Source organism: Sitophilus oryzae, unplaced genomic scaffold (genome assembly GCF_002938485.1).
Source record: "Sitophilus oryzae breed Bouriz unplaced genomic scaffold, Soryzae_2.0 scaffold_1576_pilon_pilon, whole genome shotgun sequence".
NCBI classification, from domain to species: domain Eukaryota; kingdom Metazoa; phylum Arthropoda; class Insecta; order Coleoptera; family Curculionidae; genus Sitophilus; species Sitophilus oryzae.
The window spans coordinates 14,875,535-14,893,079 of record NW_022146254.1 but is presented as its reverse complement, the minus strand read 5'-3'; the positions used below and the strand labels follow the sequence as shown (position 1 = coordinate 14,893,079).

Genomic DNA, 17,545 nt, shown 5'->3' with positions numbered 1-17,545 from the left:
ATGGCAACTTGGCCCAATACGAATACCTCCATAATTTCATTTACTACAGGATTTTCCCTCTGCCTCTTTTTATTCATAACGGAACCAGTTTCGCGAAATTTTGATACTAACTCGCGAACAATTTTGCCATGAAGGTGTTTGTCAGGATGGCGTTCATTGAATATCTACGCAAACCGATTGACACATTCATTATTTTTAAAGTAAAGTTCGATTATTTCCACTTTTTCTGCAAGTGAGTAAACCATAATTGTTAAAAAGTTTAACGATATTGAGAAGAACTTGAACGCACAAGTCACAGAACAGCTATCTAGCAACTACCGCACCTGATCGTTCAACCTTGTGGCAAGTGAAAAAATGCGTAAACATCTAGAAATAATAAGAAAAAACAGCAAATTGGTCGAAGAAATTTATCCTTATCATTTACTCTGATAAATGTTTAAATAAACTTTTCAAATTTCAATCCTTTATATTTTCTCAATGACTCTACCGATTTTCAAACACGAAGCGGGGAAATATAGAGAATAGAAAGCTCTTTTCATTGCGGCGCCACTTGACCCCCCTTTCCGTTTAAAAAAAGTTGGGGGATGACACCCCCGCTTAGAGGATTGAAGATTTTGCAATCAAAAGTGTTGTCCCCCTGACAAACAAAATTGACGTGTTTTTGGATTTTCTGAAAAAAAAACTACCCTGCCCGTTATGCCTTGCGGAACGTTTTCTATGGGCCACCCTGTATAATATCATCTTAACTACAGAAAATAAATATTCCAGATTCTGCAGACAAAATATTAGTGTTTTGCAAAATAGTTATGACCTCCACAAAAATTCTAGATACACTTTAGTTACTATAAGAAGTAAAACTGTCATTAGATAATGTGACAGAAAAACAGAAGAATTAATTGGTTAAAATCCATATTTCCTTTCTGTACCAAAATGTCCTTCTATTTTGGATCATTTACAAAAAAAATTACCTAAAAGCAGAATAGTTGCAATCTATGCAAAAAAAGTACATACTCAACCGAAGTTCTGGATAGTAGATATATTTTAGCTACTATAATAAGCACAAAAAATGTTGTTGATGATATCTAATAGTGAATGATGTGAAAATAATATTTTGAAAAATATTAAGATATTTTTATTCCGCACCAATAATTTCACATTTGAGTCGAAAATTTCTTCCTATAACCAGCCTAAAGCCTACATCTGGATGGACTCCAACATCACCAAAACAAACTGGACTCACCTGCTGGACATAAACACTCCGGCGTCTCCCTCCTAACCCTGGCAGCCAGGTCCCGCACCACCCTGCCCCTCAAATTTTCCACAGTCACCCTCCTCACTTTCTCCAAATAGACATCAGCGTCCGGTCCAACTTTCTCCTCCAGTACTGCAACCCGCGTCTCCAACTTCTCCACTTTCATACGTAACACACTGCTCTGCTCCAAAAGGTTGTAGGACAACGCGCACATACATAACACACACACAGCCAGACAGATTTGCGACAAACAGGCGAACCACCGGCGTAGAGGTGGTGGTTCCTTGCACCCCTGAGGGTGGCCGGTTAAAGGGCCCGAAACCATGGGGACGGTACGCGCGACTAGATTAGGAGGAACCGGTTCGACTTGCTCATTTTTTTAAGGTAAAAAAATTGTAAAAAAATTCGGATCGAGAAAAATTTTCGGAAGAAATGTCGCGCGCGTAAAATATATCGATAGTGTCGTTACGTTTGGCGGCGTTACGTTCGTACGTTCTCCGTGCGGTAGTGGAGATGCGACTGAAGCGGGCGCCGCGATTTTAGAGAAGTTTGGGAGCCGGTTGCGAGTCGCGACGAGCGCGGATCGCACGCAGCGCAAAAGGGCGAAGCGGGAACGGGGGAAGACGAAAGGGACGCGCTTGAGGGCTCGAAGGACCAAAATATTTCGTTGATTTTGGATTACCTATATCTCACTTATTTTACAGCACAAATAAGTAGTTTATTTACACCCAATGATACTTATCTTAGATAGGAACGAGGATAGGAACTAGCGGAAAGAAGAAATAGCCATCTTATCCGATTGTCAAGCAGCATGAAAAGCGACCAACTGTGTAACCATCAATTCAATGTTGACCAAGGAATACCTAGAGAAGCTGAACAGGTTAAGCAAAGAATATAGTCCTCTTACTCTGGGTGCTAGCCCACCAATGGATAAAAGGTAATGCTAAAGCAAATGCTCTAGGAGCGAACACTCCGCTAAGAGATCGGTTCTGCTTCCCAAATAGAATCCAACTTAAAGCAGAACTTAAGAATATGGAACACAGCATGGAATGGGAATCTTCAAACGATCTAAGACACTTGAAGAAATTTTCCAGGAGTTACAACCGAGAAAAATCAAAAAAAGATTTTCCTTAAATTAAGTAAGAACAATCTTTGGATTCAGTGACGTAGCGAAGAAGTCGCGGGCCCGTGTTCAAATATTTTTTGGACTCCTTGTACTCTCAACAAACAATAATTTTGCATGTTTTTAAAGGGAACGCTTCTTTATACCGTATGATCGAAAAAAAAAACGGCGTCCAGACAACATTTTAAACAACTTATAAGATAGGGCGTAAGTGATGTAACCTAATATTCTAATCATTATTTGTACTACAAGGAGATCCATTTCAATCATTTAACTAGCCTGAAAACCAAAATCTCAATGCAGACATATTTAATTGTTTCTGCAGGTTTGAAACAGAGGATTATTCGGAAACCTCTGGACAAAAAGCAACAAAGAAGGATACCACTAAAAAGAGAATTAAACGCCCTTTAAAACGATGTGCCACTTGACACCCATTCCCATTTAAGATTTTAAAGGTGACATCTATCACTCCTAGGGGGTTGAAAGAAAAGGGCTAAAAATATTAATTTAAAGTGTCCCCGTCACAAATAAAATTGACGTATCTTTCCGATTTTTCATAATTTTAACTGCAAGAAATCTATTAAGGGTGGGAAGTTTTAAAATTGACACAATGTATGTAAGTTTTGATGGTTTTATTCTTTTCACGATTATTAGTTTGGTTTGGTTTGGTGGACTGTAAAAAGTAGCATTCATCATCATCATTTTCAACTTATTCAAGCATTTCCAATCATTATGGTGTAGCTTCCCTCATATACTCTCTTTGTAGTTGTATTGTTGACTATTGATGGCTATGCGGACCCAAGTTATCCTTGCTAATTTCCTAATACCATGGTCCCATCTCAGGTTCGGTCTTGCTCTGGGTTTCTTAATTCCCTGTGGGTACCATGCTATCTATAATTTTTGTGGTCCATCTGTTGTCTGTTTTTCTTGCCATGTGTCCTGCCCATAGCAATTTTAGGGATTTGACCCTGTGGATGACAGTATTGCCCGTTTGTCAGTTTAAATGTCCAGGTTTCGCATACATAGGTCATGACTGGCAGTACAGATTGGTCGAATGTTTTCTTCTTTAGACAGTGGCATTCTAGATTTGAACATGATTGAGTTTCTTCCATAAGTACTCCATGGTAACTTAATTCTTCTGTTGATTTCTGGTAGTAGATATCCCGAGCTGTGTATTAGTTGTCCCAAATATGTATATTATTCTACTATTTCCTGTGTTGTGTTATTTATTAGAATGTATTTTCTTTCCACTAGTGCGTTGTACATTACTTTAGTTTTTGCTAAATTCATTTTGAGACCCGCTTTATTTCTGGCTGAATTTAGTTCATTAATTTGTGCTTGTAGTTCTTCAAGACTATTGGTAATTAGGACTATGTCATCAGCGAATCTTTGATGGTTAAGATATTCTCCATCTATTTTTAATCCTTTGTTGGTTTAGTCCAGTTGACGGAAGATTTCTTCTAATATTGCTGTAAACAGCTCTGGGGATATCGCGTCTCCCTGTCGTACTCCTTTGCCAGTTGGGAACTCTGGGGTTGTTTTATATATCATTACTCTAAAAAGTAGCATTAAGCCAGGCTGACACGGGTAGCGAAGCACGCTAGTGTCTCACACTTTCTTGAGCTACGAAAATACCAAAAAGCCATTCGTGAAAAACGAAAATCGTCCAGCGATCGTAGGCTGTTTACACGGCAAACGTGCCAGTCTTCTATAAAGTTCCTTTCGTGGAAAATTGTACACTAATGTGCCAAATATTACGACATTAAAAGACGAGTGAAAGTAATTAATTGTGGCATTCATGTCAATATCTATTCACAGAGTCACAGAGTTTGCCAATATTTACTATTTTACGTCTTTTGATCAGACATATTTCTAATTTACTTGCGAGTGTCATTACTGTATATAAAAATTCAATTTATATTTATTTTAATTATGGTTTTGTTATGCACATGAAGTTAATTTTTATAATCATATACTAAAATATATTTAAAAAAAATGTAACAATTAAACATTCGAACTTTTTTTTGCAACAAAGATTATGATCGGAAGTCAATCAATATTTTCTAATGTTTCTAAAATGCCTTTTTTACCTCAACTTTCTCTGCGACTTCTCATTTACTATCGATTTGATTCGTGAAATATCTAACACGTTTCATTTGCTTATTCACGATCGTGGCGTCTTTCGTATTCATTCGTTTCGATTCTTCTTTCACGAATCTACTGTTGACATGAGGCGTGGTCCACGAAAGTGTGGACCACGATCGTGCTTCACTACCCGTGTCAACGTAGCTTTTTACAGTAAAAAAATACACAGTTATTAAGAACTCAATGCAACCATCTGGATACAAATTTGCTAAGCTAATAGAATAACCGAAAATATTTATTTATATCATCATAATCATAAAATTAATTTACCAAAACAACACATAAAATAAAAGTGTCTTATTTTTTATTTACCCTGCAAAACATCTAAATTTGGCAGCGCTGCGCTTATGCTGTGTGATTAATTTAGAATTTTTTTTATTTAAATCGGGTATTCAAAAATAAATTCAAGGCAATGACCGTGAAAATAAAGCAAGGAATAAAATGTTTCTTATACTTACACAAATAAGCTTATATTGATTTTTTTTTCGAAAACTTCCCAATTTTGTGTTGTGTCACATACATCGAAGTGATATTTTTAAAAATAGAGTTGTAAATTTCTCTAAAAACAAACTATTTCTAAAAATTTATAACCGTCATCATTATTGGTGCCACACGCTAGGCGAATACTTTTATTAACCCTTGGAAGTTATTATCCGTTCGAGTTATGAATCATTCCGGTAAAAATAACGTTATTACGTCAAGGGTGAGTAATCAGCCCTTTCATAGGGTGACGGTGAATTTAAAACATTTACTGTTAAATTTCATAGAAACGTGGAAACACGACATACATAAACAGTTTCAGTTAGATTAGATCATATATAGTTAAAACATTCTTTTAAAGTGATTGTACTTGTAATTATATTTTGTTATTCGTTGGGTGGAGTTGAATGAAAGTAGGATAGTTGTCAAGTTGTGATGTAGGATATTTCTAATGAGAAATAATTTTCTGACTCTCAAACAAATTTGAATCTAACTAAATAGTTTAATTTGGATGTTTTTATAAAATCATATGAAACATACCCAATACGAAAGATGACAATTTGATAGATTAAGGCTGCAATTCCAAATAATTTCCAAATAAGTATAAATCAATTGACAAATGTGAATTTTCTTCGCAACGGGGAAATGAGGGAAAAAATGGAGAAACACCTGGAACTCTTCATCACTGAGTACGCCGAGACGACAACCATTCGTGCCATACTTTGGTGCCATACACTTGGGTACGACTGATATCGGAGATGGAGAACTAACCTCTATAAAATCGTCTCAAATACATTTTGTTATTTGTCAAAGTTTATCGCAGATTTTACAATCCCCGATTTACGCCGGAAAGCTCATGAACACACTGAGAAACTAAAACAAACCTTTGATGTTCGTCACTCAATTTTTGGCCAAGAGTACGGCCCAAGTAGACTTAAATCCAGACGCTGCGCTGTTTACTAAGCAACCCCCTGTATGAACCTCCCTCCCACTACCCACTTAGAGATGACCCACACTCAGAAAAAAAATGCATTGTAAAATGCACAATAAATCACGTTAAAATAATTAACTCGTTCTATGGAATTCGATTTACCTAATTATTTGTTTCATAAACGATTGCTGATAATATAATATTGTTTTCTATACAAAATAAAAATTAAAGCATTCGAAATAAAGTGAATACTATTTATCGGATATCTAATATTTAGTCCTTTTAAAGTAATTATAACCCTATATGTTTTAAAAGAACCACGTTCAAAATAAACTGGCATAGCCTTATTATTTTTGTGTTGCGTCTCTATTTATTCCAATAAGGCGTCCTTATAATAATTTTTTTAAGCACGAGAGTATTTTATTTCTATAAGAATTGCTAACAGTTTAAATACATTTCTGGTAGGATATTGCCACGTGATTAATTCTTTCCAATAGAAAGTCATTCGAGATGGACATCGAAAGATGGTGTTTGGCGAGATTGACGCGATAAGCCCGATCAACCACACGTTTTTATATGATTTTTGTCGCGTTCTATTATTTTGAATGCAATGTAGTACAATGGTATTTATTTTGTATGACAGTTGTTAGTGACAAAAAGGAGAATTGTATTGTTTACAGGTAATGTGTTGTTTTAGTAGTTGTTTAGAATAATCAACCTAACCTAACCTAACTAAACGTTGCTTTCTTTTTTCAGAATCTCTGTGACCTTTGAAGGAATCTAATAAAGGCAGATCAATTCCAGGACATTACAAAAACCATTCGTCACTAGACAAAATTCACCGGGATACCGGTGAATATCCGTGAGCCGATTGTATCTATTATTTTTTATTTTGGAAGACATTTAACACAATTGTATTTACCAACTTATCACCAAAAGATTAATTTCGAAATAAAGGTATTTTACTGATTGATATTCATTTCATTTAAATTGTTAGTACTGATCCTATTCGATTAAAATCGACTCAAGCTTTAAACAAAGTCACATATTAATAAATCATTAAAAATCACTTCAAAATATAAAGAGAAAGGCTTGAAATAAAAGGAATGTATTTGAAAAACAAAAGGAAAACACTAATAAACAAATATATATTTATTTAAATCAAATAGGCAGCATTTTTATTTTAAATCTATTATACCACTAACAATGACAATGATCATGTATGTTTTATATGTACGAGTATAATATGCATAAAATCAATAGATGTCTTATTAATTCAATTATGACCATTAATGAGGCCAAAATATGTTTGATTTTATTTGATTCATTAGCATTTTTTTTTATTTTACAACGTTTTTTCTCTCAGTGCACCAAATGGTGTTTCTAGCGACTCGAAAACCTGGAGAATGCTCAACCGTATCAGAACTGGAGTGGCCCCAGTAAAATCCAATCTGATCAAATGGGGTTTGCTGGACAGAAGTGATGAAAAATGCAACTGCGGCGCCTTTCAGGAGATGGAACATATTCTTCAATGTCCTGCCTGCCCCCACTACCCTCGACGACCTATGGCTGGCTAGCATTGGACGTAGCCTATTACTGGGCTAACAAACTATAAACCGGATACGTAAGTAAAAAGAAAAGTAAGTATTTGTCAAAAAAGTTCTAAAGAAGATTTAAAAAATTAATTTTATTGGTAACAGGGATATTTTGACACTAAATTAACAAATCTGTCAACTTCAAATGTAATAAATAAAAACCTAATAAAAATTAGTGTTTTAAAATTATTTTTTTTGTTAATTTACTTTTAATTATTATAGACTTGGCATAAAACATTATGTCAAGTATAGAGCTACAGAAAATTATTTGGCAGCGTAATTTTCTCTAGGTAGAAAATTGTCAATTTCTTTAGGTAGAAAACATGTATTTTGATTTTTTAATCTTTCTTTTAATAGCAACAAATCTCAAAAAATCAAAAATAGCATACTGATTACCATGAGTTGAATTAGATTAAGGTTACCTATCTTCCTATTTATTTTCTTTGAATCTTTTATCAGGTCTTCCGTAGAAATTCATAAGGGACCTACTCAACATAACATAAAACAAAGACAGAGCTGCTATGAATTAACAGCAGAATTAAATGAGTGTTAGAATTAAATGAATTAATAATACCTAATCAATTTTATTTCTTTCACCGTTTTTCCACGTAAATGAGATATAATCTTTAAAAATTAAAAAAGTTAAGGAAAAAAATAATAAAAATTTAATAAACTCTCGTAAAAAATTAGGCTAAGTATCTTGTCAATAAAATTTCGACAAATTTACAAGTGGCTAATGTAATATCATTTGACTAGATTTTTTCCAAAATATTCAGCAATATCCAGGAAAACCTACCATATCTTCTAAAAACTATAAGTTTAATTTGTAAATTACTTTCATATTCATTAAGTCCAAAATGGCGCTATTTTAGTTCATTAAAAATGTATTAAAAAATTATTCGTTTTTGGACTTGTGTATGTTGATGCCAGACCGACGCCGACGCCACGATATTATAAATATATGGTTATGAATATCATATTTTTTTTAATTTAATTGATTATTTCTAAATATGTTTGGGTAATATTCAATTCCATTTTCAAAATTTCAAACAATAAATCTGCTATCTCCAGAAATACATTTTTATTTCTTATTTCTGCAAGACGAATATCTGCTGTCTCCCTATTGTAAAAAAATAAAGTAACACGAAATATATATTGAGTTTTATTGTTCCCCAGCAAATACAATTCTTATCTCTTTATCATATTAACGCATGAATATATTTCCTGCATGTGTAAATATTTTTTTGTACCGTTTTTTTGGTCTCCTGTAAAATTAGGGGTAATGGAGTTAGCAGTTTATCCGACGCGACAATATATTAATAGTGGACCCTAAAATTTACATCAATATAGTCCCAAGTTCCAAACTGCCGCAAAAATCATCTATTCCTATATAAAATACACTAGAAATTACGTTACTGCAGTAAAATCCGTCTTATCCACTTATGTTGGCTTTTTATTGTCATTATTGTTGGAATTTCCTGCATTTTTTCATAGTATTTTTACAGAAGTATAATATTACTATTGACGTTTTATCCATTTCAAATCCCTTTTTTTAATAAAATAGCTTACCTAATAATTTCAAGTTAAGATGCAAATATCTTGCTGTAGCAAAACCCGTCATATTATGCTTCATACTGCAACAAAACGCGCCTTATCTGATTTTTTTTTGTATTTCTCTTTAAAAATTAAATATTTTCTTATTATTAGCTACTATAACTTTTCAGCTACTTCTTATTATTTGAGCTACTTTTAGCTACTTTAGTTTCTGTATAAAGTACAAACAGAACTGCAAGTTTTTATCTGCACAATAAAAGTCAACATTGTTTCAGTGGCAGTTTTAGGAGTGATAAATCGATTAGAAAACCGAAACTTGGTAAACTCCGCTCTCGAATTCAATATTAGCTGCAATTTCCCAAAACCGACCCCTCTGCTTAATATCGCTTTTCTTCGCGAGCGACGACAGCCCCAATGACAGCGGTGGCGAATATTTGCCAGATTGCACTAGGCAATACCGTCAGATGTGAGGCTGCGTTCCGTGTTCCAGGCTCTCCTATTTCTCGAACAATATTTGTCAAACTGAAAAATGATATCTTGTCACGCTATCCGAGATGGAATACTTACTTAAGGTAGAGGAATATCGTGAAATGTTTTGCTTTCTTTAATACCCATTTTGTAGAGTTATTTCCATAAAACGTAAACACATTAATTTGCTAACATTTGCAATTAGTGGTTTCAATTACACTTTATACTTTTTAGTTTACGTTGATTTTTTAATGTTTTTAGTTTATCATTCACAATATCTAAAAAAAAGTAAACCTAAATGACATAGAACAATTAGTGAGGATTTGTATCAGGATGTGGAGAATAAAGGATAGAGCAAGCCCAAATCTTTTGCAATAGATCTAACATTGAATATATTGTTCTGTGCTCTTATATGGAATGGAATCCTGATGGATCCTGAAAGAGACTAGAATAAGGAAAATTGAAGCCTTTGAAATATGGTTATTTCGTCGGATGCTGAAGATGCCTTATACAAAGCACATATTAAATAAAACCAATACACTTTCCCATTACGACAAATATAGGACAAGTCAGATGTAGATGTGTTTTCCATGCAGCCCAACATAAAGTGGACGGAAGCTCGCGGGTTCTCCACAAGGAACCTTATTGGAAATAGATAAAGCTGGTTTATATCCAACAACTATAACTTCCTTAGCAATCAAAGAATGAAAATTTCTTCAATATGGTAACCACCAATTAATATAATAGTAACCATCAATTCGAAGTTGGTCAAAGAGTGCTTAGAGAAACTGGACAAATTAGGCAAAGAAAATAAAAGCATCCTACTCTGGGTACCCGCTCACCCAGTGATAGAAGGCAATGAAAAAGCAAACGATCTAGCTAGAAAAGGAACGAACACTCCTCTAACTGGATCAGAACCGTTCTGCTTGCTAAGCGGAAACCAATTTAAAGAGAAACTGAAGAACCTGGAAGACTCCATCCTTAACTTGGAATGGGAATCATCCAACGGTCTAAGACACTCGAAAAAGTTCCTTAGAACTTACGACCGAGAAAAATCAAAGATTTTCCTTGATTTAAGTAAAAACAATATTCGGATTATGACGAAGTTTCTAACAGGACACTGTCTCCTCAACGAACACCTCAGTAGATTGAAGCTGAAAAACAACGGCGAATGTAGATTCTGTGGGGAAAATGGGAAAAAACCAGAACACCTTATTGCTGAGTGCGCCGAGACGACAACCATTCGTCCCATAAACATTGGTACGGCTGATGTCGAAGAGCTGGCCTCTGTGAAGCCGTCTCAAATACTGGTTTTTGTCATAGCACTAAGACTGTATGATGAGTTATAACTTGTTATAACTCAAGAATATATCTGACCAATAAGTTGTTAGTGTAAAATTTGTAAATTAAAGACAAGAACATATTTAATTTCACTGTGGGTGATTATCGAACACAGCTCACGTTATTCGAATCATCACTTTAACAAGAAAAAACGAAAGCGAGAAAAATAGCATAAAGAAAACTGATAAATGGCAGAAGAATTTTCTTGCTAAACCGAGAAAATTCCGCATGTCTACGAGATTACAAGTTTTGGCTTTGACGTAACGTGATTTTCTGAATAATTCTAAAATATTCGCTCTTTTCTTATTTTCGGTACTTTATTGTAAAATATCAATAGAAAATTATTTTTTTATTGTTGTATTTTTATTTAAAAATTGATTTTAGGTTAAAACCTTTCAATATTAGAATAAAGTAAAGATTTCAGTTAACGTCTCCTTTTTGATGCCAGGGCTAATCTGGACGGGGCCTACTTTGCTTACGCGGAATCCGAACCGCGGTCCTCGGCCATATCATGGTCAAAGGCCTACCGACTTAGGAAGTGTCTAAATCAACTCTTACTCACGGGATATCCGATTTTCATCCGGACTCGAACCGGCGTGAATGAGCAGTGTATATCAATAGATTTTACACTTTTCCCTTGAACAACAGCACGACACAGAGTTTCGAACCGGTCACCCGTCCATCCACCAGTATCGCCTTACGTCGCTTAACTTCGGTGTTCGAATGGGAACCGGTGTTTCGAGGTAGCTATGCCGTTGCCCAATATTAGAATAAAAAATATGAAAAAATTGATAACCAAGTCAACTTACGAGTTAACAAAAAGAGTAAATACACTGAGATGCACAAATGCAACAGAAAAATTTTTGGTCTAGGGTTTAAAATATTATATTTTTTTTATTTTTATACCTATTTCCTTAATTTTTTTAGCAAGCTGTATATAAATATTTCGATTTTAATTCGTAACCTCAGTTTATTATAAACTTTAGTATTTGATTTATTATACAGGGTTAATCGAAGAGTTGTTTTTTACCCTATCCTTAAAACACCCTGTGCCATAATTTCGTGATGAAATTTTTCTAAAACATTATTTTTCGGTCAGAACCATGTCTCCTGAATATTTTGCTTTTTGACTCATGTCAACACATCCCTTGGTTAATTTTTAAGAGCATAAATGAACTTTCCATAAACATTTTGCAATTTTTTCAATTATCGTTAGTTTTTGATGTTATTCTTCATAATGACGAGGTGGCTGTGGTGTTTAATGTTGCGTACGATTTAATATAGTTCTTAGTGTCGAAGATTGCGCAAAAGTAATTGATCTTGTTGAAGATGGCCGAAATTATGAATATTCGCTTGGCCCTTGAAGAAGAATGAGAAAAAATAACACAGTATATTTGCAGCCTCATATGTAAAGGTGGGTATTCACTTGCAACAAAACACTCCGAACGAACCAAACGCGCCGCGCACTCCAAACAATCTGCAACAAAACATTTTCCGGGCGCACTCTGAACGACGTGCAACAAAATATTTTGCGCGGAGCGTTCCGCCTGTTTGCGGTGTTCGCTGCGTTCCCGCCAGTAATCAGTGTTAGTGTGTTTGTCGACATGGATGCATCTGATATTACCATAGCAGCTGGTGTTTTTTTTTAATTATAGAGGCATTAGCGGGTAACAAAAAAGAGAAAAAAAAAGGAAAGAACGAAAAATGTGGGCAAGACGCCTCTTTTTGCGCCGTCAAAATATGGCCTTTTTTAGAGGATTTTGAGAATCTAATATGCTTAGTAGGTTCTAGTTGCGGTGCACCCTATATTATTAGCAATTGCCACTCAAGCATCATGCTTCTTTACTTTGTTATAATATGTCCTATTTGTCGGGTCCCATAAAATAGGCTGCTTCTCAAACTCATCAATTAACTCTAAACACTTTTCTCTGTTCCACTCCATAGCTAGGCACAGTTTAAAAGCACCACAAACACAACGAACGTTCAAAACTGCCGTATCCACTGAACACCGGCCAACGAACAAATTCTTTTGAGCAAATCCCGTTTACCGACAAGCTTCGAAAAATGTTTGGCGCGTTCGGTTCGGTTCGGCGCAACGTACGTTCGTTCGGAGTGTTTTGTTGCAAGTGAATACCCACCTTAAGAATCGACGTCTAGTCAAATACAAAGTATTATACAGGGTGTTTCAAAACAAATGCGAAAAACTTCAGGGGGTGATTCCTTGTTCAAAATAAAGGGTAATTTGCTTCATAAACGTTGGGTCAAAAGTCAACCATTAGGGAGATATTGCGGTACAAAGATGGCGGAAAAATAATGTTTTTATTTTTTATCTTGAAAACGAAAAGAGATAGATTAATAAAATTTTATGGAAGCATTACTGTTATGAAAACACACCTTCTGGTAAATTTTTCACTTTTTTAAAATGAGTGGAAGGGGTTGAAATAAACCACCCCTATCATTCTTGTTAACGAAATTTAAAGAAAAATCTTATCAAACACATGCAAAAAAATTAATTTGGATAGTTTAGTTTGTTTAGAAACTTTTTTATCTCTTGTATTTTTTCGATAAAACTCACCGATTTGAAATTAAAAAATAAAATGTAAAGCATTACATGTCAGGACATGTCAAACATTTTCTGATAAAGAATCTAGTGGGCTGCTGTAATTTTTTTAGGAAAAAATCTAGTCGGCCGCTGTTACTTTTTAGGATGTTCCTAATATTATTTTATTTGACATTACTCTACTGCAATACGTTATTATCTAGATGATTATTATTATCGTTATTATCACTAGATTCTTAATCTAAAAATGGTTTTGTCCTGACATGTAATGCTTTACATTTTATTTTTAATTTCCAATCGGTGAGTTTTATCAAAAAAAAACACAAGAGGTATAAAAGTTTCTAAACAAACTAAACTATCCAAATTAAAGCATTTGCATGTGTTTGATAAGATTTTTCTTTAAATTTCGTTAACAAGAATGATAGGGGTAGTTTATTTCAACCCCTTCCACTCATTTTAAAAAAGTAAAAAAATTACCTGAAAGTGTGTTTTTATAACAGTAATGCTTCCATAAAATTTCATTTATATATCATATCATAATATCTCTTTTCGTTTTCAAGATAAAAAATAAAAACATTAAAATTCCGCCATCTTTGTACCGCGATATCTCCCTAATGGTTGACTTTTGGGCCAACGTTTATAAAGCAAACTACCCTTTATTTTGAACAAGGAATCACCCCCTACAGTTTTTCGCATTTGTTTTGAAACACCCTGTATATACTTTAAACTGTGGTATTATGTCTTGTACAATTAGTTATTTCAGTTATTTTTTTATATCCTTAGTTCTGTTAGTGTTACTAATATTTATTAAAACCAAGCCTGTATCGTTGACACAAAATGACGAAAAAATTCTCCGTTGCGTTTTTTTGCATCTGAGGGTTAATATAACCAATTTGTTTTATTAATTATAAATGGTTTGACAAAATGTTGATATTGGTTAACACCTCGGTCAACACTAACCACTTTTTCGAAAGTATCTTTAACAATATTTTTCTTGAAGAAATAAGACATTATAGTTTCTCTTTCATCACAAACAATGATTACAGTCTCCACGGTAATTCCTCAACCTCGGAATGCCAGAAACGTCGAAAGCTTCGTTTTGTTTATGTTTACTAATTTTCCAAATGCTACCGCCTATAACGCTGATAAAGGCAGGAATGCGTTAAATTGGTTTGACGGCGGATATATTACCTGTTCGTAGTGTTCTGTGATGCGGGATATTTTTTCAATGTGCAAGAGTATCCTATTTATTTCTGTAATAAAATACAGAAAGCTTACTCTAGTGCGTCGCTGCAATTTAGTAGTAACTCTTAGTAAAGGTATGCTTTTCTATACGTTAAATTCAATGCAATCTTTTGTGAAAAAAATAAATCTGTGATTTGGTTTTAAGAGAGTTAATACCAAAAAAAATTATGTGTGCACTACGTGCGCATATTTGAAGTGCAACTTCTTCTTACTTCCGTCTATACCGGGTGTTGCATCGTCGGACGGGGTCAATTATTGGCTTCCCTAATTATTTTAGAGAATAATTCTATTTAGGTTTATTGAAGAGCACTAAAACCCACATTCAAAAGAATAAATTTAGATATTTTTGATTAGCTCCTTTACGAGTTATCGCCGATTTCTTTTTAAATATTTCTCCTTTCTTATGGCCCTGTATTTACTTATGAGCACCAGTCAAGGTAAAAGATAACTGTCAAATGAAGTTGTCATTTCAGAAATTCACCTATTTAGTGCTTTATTATTATTGAAAACTCATTCCTACATCGGAAATCTTAAAGATGTATTTATAAATACAAATTAATATGAATTAAAGTAAAATAAAGTAATCAATTACAAAGTTAATTATAGTATTATTACAATATTCAATAACTTATTAATCAGGAACTTAGTTTAGGAACTATAGGATTTAAGAAGGCGTTCAAATATTCCTCCATCGACTGCTAGACAATAACCCAGGCGATCATAAAATTCTCTTCTTACATTCGCTAATTGGTAAACTGAAATTCTATTGCATTCGGCAGAAATAGCGTTTTTTAACTCGCCTAGATTTGGGTATTTTCTATTCTTGTATATCCTGTTTTTTAAATGGCCCCAGAGAAAGAAATCATTTGGCGAAATATCAGGAGACTGAAGAACTATTGTCTAAATATTCCCGAACAGCTAGGGTTCTATGTGCCGGGCAGCCATCCATTTGGTACCAAATTTCCTGATTTTCCCTAGCGGCATCATGTAAAGCAGGTAAAATATGATTTTCGAGTAGTTCCAAATAATATTCTGCATTTAAATTTCGCGTAAGAAATAATGGCCCGATAATATTGTGTCCGAATATCCCTGCCCAAACATTTACTTTCTGGGGATATTGCGTCCTTTTGCGACAAACCTGTGTTGGTTTCCTTTGTTCCAATATTGATAATTTTGAATATTGGGTTCATTATTTAAGGTAAACGTGCATTCGTCAGTGAAACATATGTTTTTTAAAAATTCCCTATCCGTGTTTGCTCTTTCCATCATATCAAAACAAAACGCCTGCCGCCGTATTTCGTCCCCATCTCGTAGCTCTTGGTGCTTTTCATATTTGAAGGAATATTATTTATGTCGTTTCAAAATTCGAAACGCTGTAGTCTGATCTATTCCTATTTCATCCTCAAGTTTCCTTGTGCTGATCTTTCCATCGTTCAAATTAGCATGTGTTGACATGAATCAAAAAATAAAATGCTCAGGAGACATGGTTCTGACCGAAAAAATAATATTTTGTGAAAAGTTACTCACGAAATTATTGCACAGGGTGTTTAAAAGTTAGGGTAAAAAACAACCCTTCAATTAACACTGTATAATAAGCCGAAATACTAAAGTTTATAAAAATTTGAGTTTATGAATTAAAGTTGATAGATTTATATACAATTTGCTAAAAAAATCATGAAAATAGGGCTAAAAATAAAAAAAAAATGTTTAACTTGACGAATAAATTATCCGTTGCGTTTTTTTGCATCGGAGTGTAGTTTTTCTAAATCTTTATACTGCAACACGTATGTACATATACAGGGTTGTTCACCACATACGACACGGAGTATTGTAGCTAAACGATGAGATTTTTACAAATAGTAAGTTTGGGGTTCGTTGAAGGACTATTAGAGCTACAATTTAAAAATATTTTTACAAGATACAGAGTGTCCCAAATAAATAAAAAATATCAAAGTTGTATTTTTTTAAATGGAACACCCTGTATATTATTACATTTTTAGTTTCTACGATTAAAATAAAGGTAAATTTGATTAAGGTTTATTATACTTAAACATTACGTTTTTGAAATATTTTCAATTTTGTGAAATTGCAGTAAAAATTTTAAAGCTTTATTTCTCCAAGGGTATCAATGTTTTTAATACTAAATATTTAATGAAGTTTATTTATTGATCAGTTATTGTGTTGCAATAATAAAAATAATACTACTTTATAGAGAGTGTCTAAAAATTTACTTTAAATAATTATTAACTTCAAACGGCAACAACTTCTTTAATTTAAATAGAATGCCCTGTATATTTTAGGAGAATCAGATGCACAATTAAGTTGTCTATCAAATTGTATTATACCATTTTTTACCTATCCCTTCAAGTTTTCGTAGAAAATGCATTTTCTTATAATTTAGACCTCATTTATCAATATATCCATGAAATATTGACATTTTAGATTGTTTTTAAAGCAACAAATGTACAAAATGTACAGACTAGTAATATTATCGTTTTGCTAAAAACGATAATACAGCCCATTGTATGCAAATTTTTTTATTTTTTAATGAAATAAACGAATTATGTCGACAATATTAGTATCTGTACTCTTTAAAAATAATCTAAAATGTCAATAATCCATGGGTATATTGATAAATAAGTTCTAAATTACAAGAAAATGCATTTTCAACGGAAACTTAAAGAGATGGGTAAAAAAAGTAAGGTTTAAGTGTAATAAATCTTAATCAAATTTACCTTTATTTTAATCGTAGAAACTAAAAATGTAATAATATACAGGGTGGTCCATTTAAAAAAATACAACTTTGATATTTTTTACTTATTTGGGACACTCTGTATCTTGTAAAATTATT

At 33.5% G+C, this 17,545-nt stretch overlaps 1 protein-coding gene across 22 annotated transcripts in view; it reads right to left on the bottom strand.

Annotated features, from left to right (window-relative positions):
* The window catches only part of LOC115879279 (collagen alpha chain CG42342-like), a 616,867-nt gene extending 615,093 nt beyond the window's left edge, over nucleotides 1-1,774 (bottom strand). For all 22 annotated transcript variants that reach the window (XM_030895995.1, XM_030896014.1, XM_030895999.1 and 19 more), the window contains exon 1: nucleotides 1,241-1,774. In XM_030895995.1, coding sequence (XP_030751855.1) covers nucleotides 1,241-1,577 — 337 coding nt within the window. In that variant the 5' untranslated portion in view covers nucleotides 1,578-1,774. The remainder of the gene's footprint in view (nucleotides 1-1,240) is intronic.
* Between the last annotated feature and the right edge of the window lie 15,771 nt (nucleotides 1,775-17,545).